Source organism: Physeter macrocephalus, chromosome 12 (genome assembly GCF_002837175.3).
Source record: "Physeter macrocephalus isolate SW-GA chromosome 12, ASM283717v5, whole genome shotgun sequence".
Classification (NCBI taxonomy): domain Eukaryota; kingdom Metazoa; phylum Chordata; class Mammalia; order Artiodactyla; family Physeteridae; genus Physeter; species Physeter macrocephalus.
In genome coordinates, this window is record NC_041225.1 from 54,453,214 (window position 1) to 54,471,072 (window position 17,859).

General features: G+C 41.4%; 1 protein-coding gene across 1 annotated transcript in view; it reads right to left on the reverse strand.

The window, feature by feature from the left end:
* EIF2AK2 (eukaryotic translation initiation factor 2 alpha kinase 2) overlaps positions 1 to 13,400 on the reverse strand; it is a 43,803-nt gene extending 30,403 nt beyond the window's left edge. Inside the window, exons 1-8 of the mRNA XM_055089119.1 lie at positions 13,088 to 13,400; positions 9,949 to 10,088; positions 5,860 to 5,994; positions 5,386 to 5,506; positions 3,553 to 3,701; positions 1,399 to 1,522; positions 962 to 1,038; positions 697 to 793 (exon numbers count right to left, since the gene is read on the reverse strand). Of these exons, the coding sequence (XP_054945094.1) occupies positions 697 to 793; positions 962 to 1,038; positions 1,399 to 1,522; positions 3,553 to 3,701; positions 5,386 to 5,506; positions 5,860 to 5,978 (687 nt within the window). The 5' untranslated portion in view covers positions 5,979 to 5,994; positions 9,949 to 10,088; positions 13,088 to 13,400. The remainder of the gene's footprint in view (positions 1 to 696; positions 794 to 961; positions 1,039 to 1,398; positions 1,523 to 3,552; positions 3,702 to 5,385; positions 5,507 to 5,859; positions 5,995 to 9,948; positions 10,089 to 13,087) is intronic.
* Positions 13,401 to 17,859: the final 4,459 nt, after the last annotated feature.

Genomic DNA, 17,859 nt, shown 5'->3' on the forward strand with positions numbered 1-17,859 from the left:
CGCGCAGGCTCAGTAGTTGTGGCTCACAGGCCTAGTTGCTCCGCGGCATCTGGGATCTTCCCAGACCAGGGCTCGAACCCTTGTCCCCTGCACTGGCAGGCAGACTCTCAACCACTGCGCCCCCAGGGAAGCCCTTCCTGATTATTATGAAGTAAAGCATCTTTTCATACTTTGTCTGTTGCCCATTTGGGTATTGCTTCTCTGAACTGTCTGTTCAGCTCTTTTGTACATTTTTTTACCGAGTTGCTTGTCTTTTTCTTATTGATTTGCTTGTAGTTCTTTATAAATAGGATAACCTTGATAAACACTAATCATCACCACAGAAACTATCTGATTTTTAAGTTTAGTTTTTAAGTTTAGCTCAGGTTTTTTAAAACAGAAGCAGAACTCTATTCATAAAACTTTTAAGTACTATCCAATTGATAGAAGAACTGAAGCCAGATCATAGAAAATATATGAAAATACAAAGGTGAGTAGGGGGAGAAAGATGGGAGTGAAGAATAGAAGAATTTTGCATGTGGCGAATGGGAGTTAATAAAGAAAGGAGAGAGTGAAAAGGCTGCAAATATTTTGATTTAGTAAGAACACATGAGAAAAAAATAGAAAAATTATGGTTGGGTACTGGAGGTCATTTTTAAATGGGGAAACACAAAGGAAAGTAAGATTAACTAGGAAGCATAGAGATTAATACTATACCCCTGGAGATTCGACAGACTTGTCTAATGTGTCACTGTTATCATTGCTTTCCACTTCATTTGTTGAGAAGTAAGTTTCAGATGGTGATTCAGAAGCACTAGAAGAAAAGGGGACAACTATTAGTTTATGAATTTTGCCTATTTTTTGTTGATCAGTAATTGTTTTTTCTAAATTCTCCTTAAACATTAAACAGTTTCATAAAAATTTTCTCTTTCAGGCCACAATTTGAATCTGTTAAATAACACAACCGTTTCTCCACACTTACGATGCGCTTGTCACTGAAGAGTTGCTTTGGACATCACCACACACAGTATTGAAACAACCAGAGGATGGGTCAGCTTTCTGAAAGATTTAAGTGCAACTAAATTACTTCTCCATAGTGACTCAGTCTCTGGGAACCAACTACCACATTTATTTCCCCACATTTACCAAACTCACAGCCATAAAGAATTATGGGGTTAATACATTTTTTATGGATGTTTGATCTGGATTTAAAAAAACAACACTGAGTTGTCAACAGAACCCTGATCCCTCTGGGGCCTCATGGTCCCATGGTTCATGGCTCATTTTGGGGACACAGAATGGAGGAATCCTTTTGCTATGTGATTGGCTGTCTTGGCATCATCTAAACATCATCTAACTTCAAATCAACTTCAGAGAGATTTTTAAAATATAAAAATTAAATCCAAAGGCAGTACATACCATTAAATTTTCTGACTGTATCTTTTCATAAGCCAGTTTAGCAGCCAATTGTCTTGCCTCCTGTTTAGTGGAACCTATACCAATACCATATTCATTCTCTCCAACTTTGCATTTATAATGAAATCTAGGAGAAATGATAAACAGTATTAACCCAAATACCAAAAAGAAGTAAATCTAACTCATGATTCAGAAAAAAAAACACACATTAACAAAGGCCTAATATAACACTAATTTAATAGGTGGCTTCATAGTTCATTTCTTCTTTAATTTAAACCTTCATTGAGATGGCTGACCAGTTTGCCAGAATGACCAGGATTGGATAACATCTCAGCTTGCATTTTCCAGGCAATTTCTAACTCTTTGTTGCTTCATTGAAAGATCTGGCATTAAGGTATCAAGTGGTGATTTTTTTTTAATTCCTTAAAAGTCAAAAGACATGGAGGCAGAGAAGGAAGACAGATCCAATGAATTTTTCAGAGATGTTCAACTGGAAAGAAAAAGCCAGTAGAGGAAGTGGGGCTTCTACAGGAGAAATAATAAGGTTAGAGTGTTTGTTTGTTTTTTTTTGTGGTATGCGGGCCTCCCTCCGCTGTGGCCTCTCCCGTTGCGGAGCACAGGCTCCAGACGCGCAGGCCCAGCGGCCATGGCTTCACGGGCCCAGCCGCTCCGTGGCATGTGGGATCCTCCCAGGCCGGGGCGCGAACCCGGTTCCCCTGCATCGGCAGGCGGACGCGCAACCACTGCGCCACCAGGGAAGCCCCAAGTTAGAGTGTTTTTGTAGGAGATGGGCAAAGCATCCCTAACTTCAGCTCTAACTTTAGCATTTTCTGCCCCCTGCTCATGTGCACAAAAACCTAAGAAAATCCTCACAGTGCAAAAGCCCCATGCTGAAGTCACCCCCTCCTCATATGAGCTGTAAGGATACTTGTGGTTAGGCAAGGATCCTTGGACAACTATGTAAGAACTATATTTAAGGTGGCAAAGCAATGGACATGGCAATTTATATCATGGAGTTACCATGCAGTGCTACAGAATTATTCCAGTATGATTTGTCACAGAGGGAAACACACCCTACCAGGGTGAGTCTTCCCCGCTAGGCTCTGAAGGGAAAGTTAGGGAGCTGGGGTGAGTGACTGGATCATTTCTAGGGCTCCTATTTTTCTCCAGCACTCCCTAAATAGAAATCTCTCTTTCAGCGATCAAATGTTAAAGCCCTTAATTCAAAGAAACCAAACAGGTGAGCTATGGGAAAATAAAATAGCCTCTTAATTTATTGAGATTGACTCACAGAATTCACTTTTGAATATTTCACTCCAATGAATCCTATCACATTTTTCTCTTCCTGGTTCTGGCCTAAAATCCATCAGGGTGAAAAGTAAAACATCCATAGCTGAGTCAATTCAGAGGACAGTATCCTAAAGTGGCTGTTTGGACTATTTGCCATTTAGATATTTTTTCCTTCTCCCTCATTTAACTGGTTGGTTGTAGCTGAGAAACAATCTCCCTCATGCTCATTTTCTTTCTGCTCTTCCCAGTTCAAATCGATTCTTCTTCCTCACGTCCAAAGTCTTAGCTCACTGGTGACGTTCTCAATATCTCTGACGCTCTCATCTGTCCCCCTCATCATATCCCTCAAATCCTGGTCTCTTCAGAGTCCAGGGTGAAAGCCCATTCCTTCTAATACATGGTATTTGTTTAGAGAGTGACACCACTTAATCAAATCTGAAGGGCAAACACCTGGACAAACAGCTCTATTCTGACAAGGGTGGAAAGAGAGTCATTGCACACGTGTGACAGAGATGTTTTCACACAGCGACTGCCACTGTGACCTCAGGGATGGGAAAATTTTCACAACCCTGCAGCAGGGGCACCCCACCCTCTCTTAGGTTTCCTGCAGACTAAACCATCCAGATATACCTCAGAAATAAAGGATTCCTAAGATTTGATCAATTATGGGATATGGGTCCCAAGTCTTCAGCAATTAAGCATTTCAATATTTCAATTACAAAGATGTCCCATTGCTTGTAAGTCATATAAAACCTTTTCTGCAGAATGTACCAAAAAGGACAGATATTTCCAGAAAATTAGACATGAAAATAAGCCTGCTCTGTTGCTTAGATACAATGAAAGAGAAGGAAAAGCACGAGATCTCACTTTTCGGGCCCACTGTCCCTCGATTCACATTCTTCATAAACTACAGATAGGTTTTTCTTCTGGGCAATCGTATTAACACGGCCTATGTAATTCTCAATGGGTGGTCCTTCTGAAGGATTTCCTGTCTGCAGTGATGAAGGACTAGCGACCTAAAAGAAAGAAATGTTTTGTTTAATACAGATGATAACCAAAATTTATTTTGTCTAATAAAATTACTAAATGAATAATTTGAAAGACAACTTCGAGTTTATGGATTTCCCTACTATAATACTTTAATAAAAGTATAAGTATATATCTTCCTCTGCCAGAAAAAACCCACAAGGATAAATTTTAACAGGAGAAAAGAAATCAGCCATTTTCCTTTTATAGTTTCATAAAGAAAAACAAAATAGTCAATTTTCTTGTTTATCCAGTAAAACTCTATAACATTTTCTGGTTTGCTGTGCCCTTTGTAAATCTCAAAGAACAAGACAACAAATACCAAAGTAAAGCTATATCCTGGATCACAACTTCATAGGAAACATGAACATAATAGCATTACTCCTTCCATTGTTATCTGTCCCTTTTAAAATTCTTAATCTGACAAAATCTTGTCCAAAGTTTTTCTACTTTGTTAACTTTGTCAAAGAACTTTGGTTTTACTTATCTTCTTTATTATTTCTTTGGTTTTTTTCACATTAATTTCTGCCCTTATTGTTATCACTGTCTTTCTCTGCTTTTTTGTGGGGAAAGGTATTCTATTTTTCCTTTTCTAACTTCTTGACTTGGTTTTCTGGCTCTTTAACAATTTATGAGTTTGTGGGTTTTGCCTGATTTATTTTTCTCAATTTTGATTAGAAGGGTGACATCTTTAAGTTAGATTTTGTTTTTAATTTAAAAAAAAATTTTTTTTTCTTTTCTTTTTGTCTGCAGCACATGGCATGAGGGATGTTAGTTCTCAGACCAGGGATTGAGCCTGTGCCCCCTGCTGTGGAAGCACGGAGTCTTAACCACTGGACCGCCAGGGAAGTCCCTTCAAGTAAGATTTTTCAAGAAAATATCTTGAATACTAAAATTTTTCAAGATTTTCAACATCTGAGAATGATCCACTTTTGTCCCACATGTAAAATGACTTCTTGTCTCATTTTAGAGCTGCCGCTCCAATGTCTCCTAGTTTTTAATGGTGCTGTGAACAGCATGATATTCTTTTTTCATTTTTACATTTTATATAATTTTTTCTGCCTAGATGCTCATAGGTTTCTTTCTTCATCCCTGGAGCTCAGTACTTTCACAAGGGCTGATGTTGTTCTTGGTGGTTCTGTATTTTTCTGTATCTGTTTAGTTGCTGGGTTGTTTTAATCTGCAGCCAGGTCTTTCTTTATTTCAGAAATGTTTTCTACTGAAGTCTCTTCAGATAGCTTTTTCTGTACTAGTTACTCTGCTCTCATCTTCAGGGATACCAATTACACATATGTTGGTTCTTCATCATCTGCCCTCCATATAGATCATTCTCCTCATGGTCACTTCTATCTCTGTCCTTTTTCGCTGCATTCCCTCAATTAGGTGGAGGAGCTCCTTCCAGAACCTGGTAGCTCATTTCTCACTGTTTCCTTAGAGTATGTCACGGCTGCTGGCATTCTAAATAGTATTGTCCCTTTTTGCCCACTCTTCCCTAGGTGTACCTCTCATTCAGGGTTCTACAGAAATGGGGCCAAGAAAAAGACTGAACTAAACTTTGAAAGCAAAAGAAGTTGTATATTGCTTTATTCTGCATGTGAGTATTTTCTCACAGAGAAAAATACCATAGATATTTCTGAGTTCCCTTTCACTAGGAAAAAAAAGGTACTTACTCACCTTCTGTTCTTTACTAATTATTTCAAAAGCTAATTTGGCTGCAGCATTTTTGGCTTCTTTCTTTGATCTACCTTCAGCCTTTGGAAATTCTTTGCCATCTATTGTAACTTGATAGGTAAACCTAATTACAAACAAAAATTCACAAAATATTATAAAATTCATGCATTATCTAACAACAAGTGTTCTGATCACCACTGCTTCCTATGACTACCTTTGAAAATTTTAACCTATGTTCCACATAGAATTCAAGCAGTCACCCCCAAACAGCAAAATAGCATATCATCTTGAAGCATGTAAAGGCTTAAACCCTCTTTTTTCTCTGGAGTCCTCTGAAGTTACCACTTTACATCAAGAAGACAGTATTCTCTGGCAACTTTGCTCTCAAGCTAAAGAATTGACTTCAAAATTGTGCCAGAGTTGCCATTCTCCCAGTTTATATTTTCTAGGGATATACCCTTTTTTATAGCAACTTACCTTAAGTTATGTGGAGGTCCTGTCTTAGACAGTTCACAATACTTAAGTACTGCACTGTTCTTTTGTTGGTACTTATTAAGTTCGTCTATATAGAAACATGGTGAACGACCACTGGCCATTTTTTCCTACAGCAACCTACAATAAAATAGATGTTTGGAACAGGTGATACACTCAGATCATATTTAATCTAATTATCCCAGTCTAGTTTAAGAGACAAAACAGGATAAGATGACTCTCCTTTATACAACTCATCTCAGTCCCACATAAACCCAGAGAAAACTTATTACAAAATCTTTCTTTCTCTCTCAAGGACTACACAATCAAGCTAATTTCTCCAAGATTTTCTACTTTCAAAACTCAACTGGCCAAAAAAAGGCTGGAGGTCCTTCTCTGAAACTTTTCTTTCTGCTTCCACTGAGTGTCAAGTGCAAGTCTGTCCACCTGCTTGAGAAGTTAAAAGCCTGCAGGAGTAGAATTATAATTATTTATCTTGAGAAGAAAAAGGTTGAGAGTATATATAAAGTTTATGAAATCATGAAGGATTTAGCTGTATGGACATTGATTCTCCTATGAAATCCCCAAAAATCCCCCCTTTGAAATTGTCAGAAGTCAGTTTTAGGACAATTTATTTGGCAGGCAAATTATGCCCCTGTTTATGGTTCTCACTGGACCAAGATAGTAGCAATGATTTAAATTACAAACAAAATCTAAAGAATATAGAATCTAAATATAAGAGCCAAAGCTATAAAACTTTAGAAGGAAACAAAAGGGTGAATCTTCACAACCTTAGATTTGGCAATGGAATCTTATATATGACAGCAAAAGCACAGCAACAAATGAATACATAGATAAATTGGGCCTCATCAAAATTAAAAATGTTTATATATCAGAGGACACTATGAAGAAAATGAAAAGACAATCTACAGAAAGGGATTTTTATAAATAATATATTTGATAAAGACCTAGGATCCAGAATACATAAAGAACTTTTACAACTCAACAACAAAGAGTTAAAAAATTAAAAATAGGCAAAGGACTTGAACAGACATTTCTCCAAAGAAGACATACAAATGGCCAACAAGCACATGAAAAGATGTTCAATATCATTACTTATTAGACAAATGCAAATCAAAACCACAACAAGACACTACTTCACACCCACTAGGCTGGTAGTAATAATAATAATAATACAGAAAATAAATGTGTTGGTGAGGGTATAGAGAAATTGGAAACCTCATACATTGCTGATGGGAATGTAAAGTAGTGCAGCCTCTATGGACAAGAATTTGGTGGTTCCTCAAAAAGTTAAACTTGGAATTACCATATGACCCATCAATTTCACCCCTTTGGTGTATACCCAAAGAACTGAAAAACAGGTTTTGAAATACTTATGCAGGAATATTCATAGCAGCACTATTCACAATAGCCCAGAAGTGGAAACAAATCAAATATCTATCAACTGATGAAGGGTAAACAAAGTGCTCTATATCCACACATGGGATCTTATTCAGCCATAAAAAGAATAAAGTATTGAAACATGCTACAACAGAGCTACATGTCAAAAACATGCGAAATGAAAGAAGTCAGACATAAAAGGTCACATAGTGTATGATTCCATTTATGTGGAACATCCAGAATAGGTAAATCCATAGGCAGAAAGCGGACCCTATTGATCTCTCGTTTCTTATTAGAAAGCTCTTTTGATTTTCCTTCTTCCATGGTCACTCTTTCTAACACTCCTTAATCTTCACAGCCTTTAAATGCTGGAGTTCCCCCAAGGCTTGGTCCAAAGACGCTATTCTCTTCACTCTATACTTTCTCCTCAAGGTAATTTCTCTCATGACCATGATTTCAAAGATCATCTATTTGTCATTAACTCTAAAGTTTATACATAATTTATGAACCTCTTTCTGAGTTTCAGATCTCTCTATCCAACCTCTCCACTTGGACAGCTTGAATGACTTTTAAACTCAAAAGATCCAAAATTGCATTTTTAATCTTCCCTCAAGCTGGTTTGGAGTTTCCTTTCTCAGAAAATGACTCCACTGTGCATCCATGTCCGAAAGCCGTGAACCTGGGAGGCATGCTTGACATGTCCTTTTCCTACCTTCTGATCTACACCCAAGTCCTGTCCTCCAAATCCTTCTACTTCTTGATGACGTCTATAGCCACCATCCTGGTTCAAGCCATCACCATCTCACTCCTGGACTGCTACAAGAACGTCAGAACCAATCCCTCACAGCCGCTGCAATTCCTTCTCTACACTGCAGCCATCGGGATTCTTTTAAACTTTTTTTTCATTGTTGTAAAATATACATAACATGAAGTTTACCCTTTTTACCATTTTTAAGTGTACAATTCATGGGCAAAAAGCATTTTCACAATGCTGTAAGGCCACCATCGCCATCCATCTCCAAAACTCTTTACATCTCCCCAAACAGAAAGTCTATACCCATTCAACAATAAACATTTCCCTTCCCCCTCAGCCCCTGGTAACCACCATTCTATTTTCTATGCCTATGAATTTGCCTATTCTAGGTACCTCATATAAGTGGCATCATACAATATTTGTCCTTTTGTGTCAGGTTATTTCATTTAGCTAATGTCTTCAAGGTTCATTCATGTTGTAGCACGTATCAGAATTTCCTTCCTTTTTAAGGCTGAATAATATTCCACTGTATGAATATCCCACATTTTGTTTCTCCAGTCATCTGTTGATGAACACTTGAGTTATTTCAACCTTTTGGCTATTGTGTGTAATACTGATATGAACATTGTTGTACAAATATCTGTTCAAATCCCTACTTTCAAATCTTTTGAGTATATACCTAGAAGTGCAATTGCTGAATCAGATGGTAATTCTAGGTTTAACTTTATGAGGAATTGCCAAATTATTTTCCACATTGGCTGCACCATTTTGTATTCCCACCAGCAGTGCACAAGGGTTCCAATTTCTCCACATCCTCACCAACAGCTGTTATTTTCCATTTTTAAAAGGGTCACATCATAATCTTTTTAAAACATCAATTCAATCATGCAGCCCCCACAAACCACCAAAATTGTTCTTGTCAAGGTTACCGATGGCTTCTCCATCTCTAAAATTAGTAGTCAGTAGTCAGTTCTCAGCCCCTGTCTACTTGACACATAACCAGCATGTGACATGGCTGCTCATTCTTTTCTCCCTCCTTATCCCTTTGCTTGGACACCCAAGACACCACCCTCTCCTGGTGTCTCTCCTTCCTCACAAGATATTCCTTCTCTGTCTCCTTTCCTTGTTCCTCTTCATCATCCTTTCTTTTAAATATTGTAGTGTCTCAGATCTCCTCTCTGCTCTTACACTCACTTCCCTGATGATCCCCTTGAGGCTTGTGACTTTAAATTCCACCTACACAGAGATAGTTCTCAAAAGAATGCCTCCCCCACTGACTCCTTCCTGGCTCCCAACTGCTTCTGTCCAACACGCTCCCTCCTGAAGTGCTCAGGACTCTACCGGTTATGCTGCTTTGCCTGGTTAACTCCTGCTTCCTCCTATAGATCTCAGCTCAAATGTTACTTCCCAGACACCCTAGAAGAGGTCCTGGTTTGATGCTCTATCATAGCCCTTGTCTCCTTTATTACACTTGCTAATTTAACTGACTGTCTTCCAAAAGAGACCATGAGCTATAAGAGGGGACAGGCTTATAATAGGTGCTTAATAGTGAATAAATGAATACCAAAATATCTGCAGATCTCCCTTACCTCCATGACTTGTCACATTCTTTTCTCTATGTTTGGAACGCAATAGCTGCATCCTCTATCTACCAGGAAATTCCCACTCATCTGTGAGGATCAATACATCCTTCTTTGATGCTGAGAGAGCAGCTAGTACCCCTCCACGGGCCTGCCACCCACCTTGCTCAGCTCCCATCATAGTCGTGACTGCTTTTTAAACCAGTTAGTGAGCTCTCTGGGGAGCTAGTTCTATGTCTTACTCATCTTTGTATAACTGACACCCGGTGACAAGTGGTAAATGACAAACACTTGGACAGTATATAGGTAAATGACAGAATGATTCATTAAAATTAAGTACTCCACTTTAAACCTCCTCACCGTCTCCCTTTTCTTCATCTGCTGTTTTCTTTGCATCCTTTCTTCATTCATTCGGTAAATGCTTAGTAAGTGTCAGGCACTGTTCTGATGCTGGGTATACAGATGTGTACAAGACAAATCAAGCCCCTACCTGCATTCCACTGAAGAAAGAAAGAAGATGACCAAGTCCAGAAACAAATAACAGGAGGGGATAACAGTAGGCTGGAAGTGCTACAATGAAATGAAATAGGGCTATGAGATAGAAGGGCGTTAATAGGTGGGGGCAGAGAAACGAGGGAGGTGGTTTTGATACAGTGGTCAGGGAAGAGCCCTCTTAGGAGGCAATATTTAAATCAAGCCTGGATGATGAGAAAGTCCACCAGACTTAGACGCGGGGGAAGAGCATCTCAGGCAGAGGAAGCCTGGAGGCAGGCACCAGCACAGCTTTTGGAGGGATGACAAAAAGGTCAAGGAGATTGCTGCACAGTGAACGAGAGGAAACGGTGGGGAATGAGTCTGAGAGGTGGGCAGGTGCACAGCACATAGACCTTGAAGGCCAAGGTCAGGATTGTGGAAGTTATTCTAATTGCAATGGGAAGCTATTGGAGGGTTCTCAGCAGAGGGGTGATGTGGTTGGATTTACGTTTTTAACTTTTTTTTTTTTTTTTTTTTTTTTTTTTTGCGGTACGCGGGCCTCTCACTGTTGTGGCCTCTCCCGTTGCGGGGCACAGGCTCCGGACGCGCAGGCTCAGCGGCCATGGCTCACGGGCCCAGCCGCTCTGCGGCATGTGGGATCTTCCCGGACCGGGGCACGAACCCGCCTCCCCTGCATCGGCAGGCGGACTCTCAACCACTGCGCCACCAGGGAAGCCCTGGATTTATGTTTTTAATGATCACTCTAATGTTATGTAAAGAACAGAGTATGAGGGGTGGGTGTAGAAAAGATGAGTGGAACAGGAGTAGAAGTCAGGAGACCAAGTCGGGGCTGCCGCAGTGGTTTGGGTGAGCAATGCTGGTGGCTGGAAGGGCTTAGATCTGAGCAAAGGTGCTGTCTTCACATCACCACTTAGTGTTGTGGAGAGGGCTATGCTTTAAAGCCACATAGATCTGGGCGAGGCACCTCTTTGAACCTTTGATTCATGACCCGAAAACAGAAATGAAAACACCTGATTCACAGGTTGTTGTGAGGAGTAAATCAGACAAAAAAGCATCCAGCAGGGTCTCCCACACCACTGGCCCTCAATAAACAGTGCTTCTGGTCTACAATTCCAAAATCCAAAAGCACTGAAAACTGAGGTTTACTTTGTTTACATTTGTTTTGTTTTTGGTGGCTGTGTAGCCCCCCACCTAGACCTGAACTGACATGAGCTATTTAGAGTCTTAATTGTACTCTGTTGTCGATTTATACATTTCACTTCAGAAATATGTTTTATGATAGAGTGTTGCCCCCAAACCCTACTGAGAACATTACAAATAGATAGGATTTATACTGCCTTGCCTTTCTAAAATCCAATAATCTCTGACTACCACAACATACCTGGCCCAAGGGTTTCAGATAAGGATCTGTAGCTGTACCATTATTTTCAGCAACCAAAGTGTCATTTAGTTTAGTCACGACTATGAGACCATACATCCGACTGGAGGAGGTCATAGATCTCAGAACAGTAGTTATGGAAGAGTCCTTAGCAATTATTTAACCTGAAGTCCTATCGAAATACCCTAAATGCTCAACACTTTTAACTTTAAGTAACTGCTGATCTTCAGAATGACAAGCCAGTCTGAATTTAAGTGAAATACATGTGTAAACAAATAAGGTGTTAAATTGGCATTTTTGAAAAAGTACTTATAAGTTTGGAAAAAAAGAAACAGGCGTTTCTTTTCAACTGTTTTTAATAAATCTTATTTTAATACTATGTTACCATCTTCCTAAAAGAAATGTCCATCATAATCACTAATAAATATTATGTGTCCATCTTACTCATGCCCAGAAGTTACTCTGGCTGTGCCTTGATACCCTTAGGGCAGACTGTAAGCCCCTGTGGACCTAGCCCCCTCAAAGGGCCTGTGCAAAGCTTGGCAAACAACGTACATTCAACTAATATCTGATGAATTGAATGAATAAACTATAGATCCAGTATTAAGGATCTTCAGGTTCCAATAAGCAAACAGAAGAACAGAGCATAAACTGCCCAAGATTCTAAGTTCCGAAGTGACAGCAGGGAGTCTGTCTTTTAGCTTCCATCTGGCAAGGCATTTTTAGTACTAAAGAAATCACAGGCAATAGGAAGTCTCATATTCTGGAATTCAAAAGAGAATTTATGAATCAAAAACAAAGATTTAATGAATACCTATTACATACTGGGTTATACTGGCGAACAAAATCCTACTCTTGTGAACTTACTTGTGGAGGAAAATAGACAAATCCATAAAAAATGTCACAAGGTGATAAGTACTACGTTGAAAACTAAAGCAGAGCAGGGGGGACAGCAAGGGAAGAGTGGAGTTTCTTACATGCAGGTTGTTCAGGGAAGGCTGCTCTGATACAGTGACATTGTATCTGGGGGAAGAGGTTTCCAGGAAGAAACAGGCAGTGCAAAGGCCCAGAGGCAGTGACAGTGCTTGGCTCTGCCCCAAGAACAGCCATGAGGCCTGTGTGGTCAGAATGCATGTCTGTAGGCCAATAACCTTTTACAGAATTCTGATGAACCTTTTGGGGAGCGGGGTTGGGGGGGTGTCCTGCTCTGCCTTAAAGGACCTCAGGCGGCTACGGTGTTGAGATGAGGTGGGGGGGCGGGGGACAGAGTTGCGGCGGGGGCTAAAGATGGGCAATTGGGTAACAATTGCAACGACCCAGGCAAGAGATTTTTGGCGGGGGATTTTTTTTAGCCAATGTTTTGGGCAATTCAGGCCTCCGTATATTTCCCATCTGTCTGTCAAGCCATAGGGCTTTTCCGTTTTCCACTAGTTGCCCCCGCCCCCGTCCCGGACCAGGGCTAGTAGTCGCTTGCTCTGTTAAGAATTGTTCGCGGGAAGAAAATGACTTTCAGCGCCCACCGCGCTGCACGCTCCTTTCCCCGGATCCAGCAAGGGCTCCGCACCTCGACTGAGGGCCTCGGACAGCGTTATCGAGGCGGCGGCGCAGGGGTCAGGGGCATCTTACCAGCGTCCAGTCCCGGGCTGGGGACGCGGGCTGCGCGCGCCTCGGTGGCTGTCAGCTGCCGGCCCCTCGCCGCTCACCCACGCCGCTGCTGTCCGCAGAAGCTCGGCGGGGTCTGGGCAGGTCACTCTCGGTTTCGTTTTCCCCGCGGACTCCGCCTTCCTTCCTCTCCGCCTTCCTCCCGCCCTCCCGCACGGGTCCGTAGGGGTCCGCACACGTCAGCACACGTCCGCACAGGCTCAGCGATCGCGGGGAACTGGCGCCTCCACCCCGAGTCCGCGCGGGGGGTACCGCGGGGCCTACCGGGCACGTCCAAGACCCTGTAGCCCCACCCCGGCTTCTGGGGCTGTTCCCGGCCTCCGTGCGGGCAGGGTACTCCGGGAGGTGGGGAGGACATCCAGGTCTCCGAGGCCCGCGACATGGCAGGCGGTCTGTGATCAACGCTCCGGTTTCCTCTTAAACACAAATATTTGGGATGGGGTTGGGGGGCTGGATATCATCAGCTCCATTTTATGAATGGAAGAACACTGAGTAAATTAACTCTCCCAGGGCAAAGCCAGGATTCCTTTGCCCATAACCACCATTCCTTTGCCCTCCTCCTTCTCACGTTAACCGGGCTGGGGATGAAGAGGCCTGGGGGCATAATTTCCCTTTCTATCTGTTTCCACCCATCCGTCCATTCATTCAACAGGTACTTGCCAGCTGCTGTATCACGTACCAGCCAATCCAGCAGTTAGGAGATCTACCTGCTACCTTCTGGACGTCCTGGAGTTTACCACCAAAGTCCTTACCAGTAGTCCCAGATTTATAAGAAATCCTACTCACCTAAGGGACTATGATACACTCCCAGAGTAATACTGGCACCTTGACACAGTGACTGAGGAGTGCTGAAGACTTAACCTTACAACAATACTGCAAGGTAGGTGCCATTTAACAGATGAGAAAACTGAGGCCTGAGGCACAGAGAAGTAACAGCTGGTGAGCAGGGGAGGTAGAATTAGAACCAGGATCCTGTACCTCAACATCCTAGTGAGGGTGAGGGAGAGAGGCAGTTCCAAGATGGACTTCAGGTACATATTACATATTGACCATTGGCTCCAGGCATCCTTTCCCACGTGTCTTCTGCACACACACACACACCCACTCCCGTATTGCAGGGTATCAATGGCTAAACACTATATTTTCCTTGATTTAAGTTCCCCAAATATGAAGCACTGATGGGAGGTTTAGGAGGCAGATAGGAGGCAGACATCTTTCTGTGGCTCTTTGAGATGACAAGAAATCTCCACTATAGTGGCCGTTTGCAGGAGTCCATTTCCCAGCTTCGTGGGTGTGGGGTGGTTGTTTCAGAGGCAATGGCAGTAGCAATGACATGTTTTCTGACTTTTTGAAGCCCCTGAACTGTCCAAAAGAGCTTAAAGAAAGGAAGCTCTGACAAGCTCAAGCATGGTCAGAGGACACAAGCTTTTATGACTGCCCCAGAAGAACCTCTTACTTCATGTAGTCTCAGGGCTGATGGAGCAGAAATTAGCTACAGAGTCCAGTGCTGCAGGTAGCCGAATTTCTATATAACTTTAATTTGCAGCCTCACCAGGTCTCTTCTAGGAACATTGAGGCTATTGACTGGGAAAGAATGAGGACCTGGGAATTTGGGTGGTTTTAATGAGTCCATTGCCCTCCCATATTCTGCTGAGTCACCACAGTCCTTCCATCTTTGTCGGATAAGTCTGGTACAGCCAAGCTTGAAGAGCCTGAATTAGTCACCTTGCGAGGACGTGCTGAAATTTCCAAACGCCCCATTCCTCCCTCTTGTCTTCACTCCTACAACTAGAATCAGATGCTAGAATGCCCCAAGAGGATACAGATAAGATCTGATCCAGAGGATATAGTTTACATAATGAAAGAATTACAAGATTTCGCTAATTTTTATCAGCAGAAACCCAAGAAAAGTGCATGGATATGCTTCTAAAGGTGATATGAAAAACGGAACATAGTTTAGATTATGCACTCAGTGTGCTGGCTCCAGCAGCTGGGAATGGTTCTAAGAGTTTGTTTAGTTGGCTTACTATAACCTGGGCTCAGTGGCGGCCCACATTAAATGAAATTGTGATGCCAAGTAATACAGATGAAGAAATCAAAAATACTTAAGGAGTCAGGAATATTAGAGTAGATTAATCATATGCAACTTATTCCTTCACTTTCTAACCATGCCCCCCAAGAATATCCAAAGGACCCTCCTTCACCAGGCATTCAGAAATATAGTTTCATCTTTGAAAAGCTCTGTACTGGCTGCCCACTGTGCCTGGGGAATGTTGATGGGAGATGTTGCCATTGAAAAACTACCTGATTTCAGTGGGGATTATGGCTCCCGGAGTGGCAAAGGCCATGTGGCAACACTTAACTCCACCCGCCCCTCCAAAAGAAAGGGCAGCAGGGTCAGAGCAGTAGTCAGAAAGGTTTGCTCACCAGAGATCTTTAGTGGTGGTAAACTGGTCCTGGAGTTTCTAGTACTGAAATAGATGGCAGCCCACAGGTGTGTTACATGAGCAGGTATGTGAGACCCCCATGGCACTCACTCCCACTCTATCAACCCACATCCCTGGTCTCATGGGGAGTTCCTTGTGAACAGGTGACTTAGAAAGAAAAATTCAGTTGAAGCACAATACACTGGCATTAATTGGAAGTGGACTGATATATTCCGACAGCCCTTCAGGGAGGTAGCCCTAAAAGATGCTGGAAAAAAGGAAATTCTTCCCAGTGGGTGGAACTTTGAGCAGGTGGAACTATATTTAGTTGCCACTTGGAAGGCGATAAAGATAGTGGCCTGGACAGTACCAGTAGCTAGCAATTTACCTGGATATTCAAGAGATTTGGAAAGAGCAAGATCAGAGGGCTGATGATAAGGAGGTCTGGGGAAAAGGATGTGGGTGATCACTTGGAATGGACAAAGAGTATGAGTGTATTGGGTTCCCCTGTGAATATTCATCAAAGGTACGCCCTGCTGAGGAGACTTTTGAGAAGCAGGTGTGCAAGGAAACTTCTGTAGATGTCAGTTGGCCTTTTCCCCAGCTACCCCTGGACAAAAGTCCAGGACCAGATGGCTTCACAGGTGAATTCTGTCAAACATTTAGAGACGAGCTAACACCTGTCCTTCTCAAACTCTTCCAAAATATTGCAGAGGAAGGAACACTCCCAAGCTCATTCTACAAGGCCACCATCACTCTGATACCCAAACCAGACAAAGATATCCCAGAAAAAGAAAATTACAGGCCAGTATTACTAATGAACATAGATGCAGAAATCCTCAACAAAGTACTGGCAGACAGAATCCACCAACATATTAAAAGGATCATACGGCATGCTCAAGTGGGATATATCCCAGCGATGCAAGGAGTCTTCAATATACGCAAATCAATCAATGTGATACACCATATTAACAAATTGAAGAATAAAAAACATATGTTCATCTTAATAGATGCAGAAAAAGCTTTTGACAAACTAACATCCATTTATGATAAAAACTCTCCAGAAAGTGGGCATAGAGGGAAGCTACCTCAACATAATAAAGGCCATATATGACAAATCCACAGCAAACATCATTCACAATGGTGAAAAAGTGAAACCATTTCCTCTAAGATCAGGAAAAAGACAAGGATGTCCACTCTTGCCACTATTGTTCAATATAGTTTTGGAAGTCCTAGCCATGGCAATCAGAGAAGAAAAAGAAATGAAAGGAATCCATATTGGGAAAGAAGTAAAACTATCACTGTTTGCGGATGACATGATACTATACATAGAAAATCCTAAAGATGCTATCAGAAAACTACTAGAGCTCATCAATGAATCTGGTAAAGTTGCAGGATACAAAATTAATGCACAGAAATCACTTGTATTCCTATACACCAACAATGAAAGATCAGAAAAAGAAATTAAGGACTGATGAAAGAAATCAAAGATGACACAAACAGATGGAGAGATATACCATGTTCTTGGATTGGAAGAATCAATATTGTGAAAATGACTATACTACCCAAAGCAATCTACAGATTCAGTGAAATTGCTATCAAATTGCCAGTGGCATTTTTTACAGAATTAGAACAAAGAATTTCACAATTTGTATGGAAACACAAAAGACCCCGAATAGCCAAAGCAATCTTGAGGAAGGAAAACGGAGCTGGAGGAATCAGGCTCCCTGACTTCAGACTGTACTACAGAGGTACATTAATCAAGACAATATGGTAGTGGCACAAAAACAGAAATATAGATCAATGGAACAGGATAGAAAGCCCAGAGATAAACCCACGCACATATGGTCAACTAATCTATGACAAAGGAGGCAAGGATATACAATGGAGAAGACAGTCTCTTCAATAAGTGATGCTGGGAAAACCGGACAGCTACATGTAAAGGAATGAAATTAGAAAACTCCCGAACACCATACACAAAAATAAACTCAAAATGGATTAAAGACCTAAATGTAAGGCCAGACACTGTAAAACTCTTAGAGGAAAATATAGTCAGAACAGTCTTTGACATGAATTGCAGCAAGATCTTTTTCGATCTGCCTCATAGAGTAATGAAAATTATAACAAAAATAAACAAATAAGATATAATTACACTTAACAGCTTTTGCACAGCAAAGGAAACAATAAAGAAAACAAAAAGACAACCCTCAGAATGGGAGAAGATATTTGCAAATGAAGCAATTGACAAGGGATTAATCTCCAAAATATACAAACAGCTCATGCAGGTCAATATCAAAAAACAAATAACCC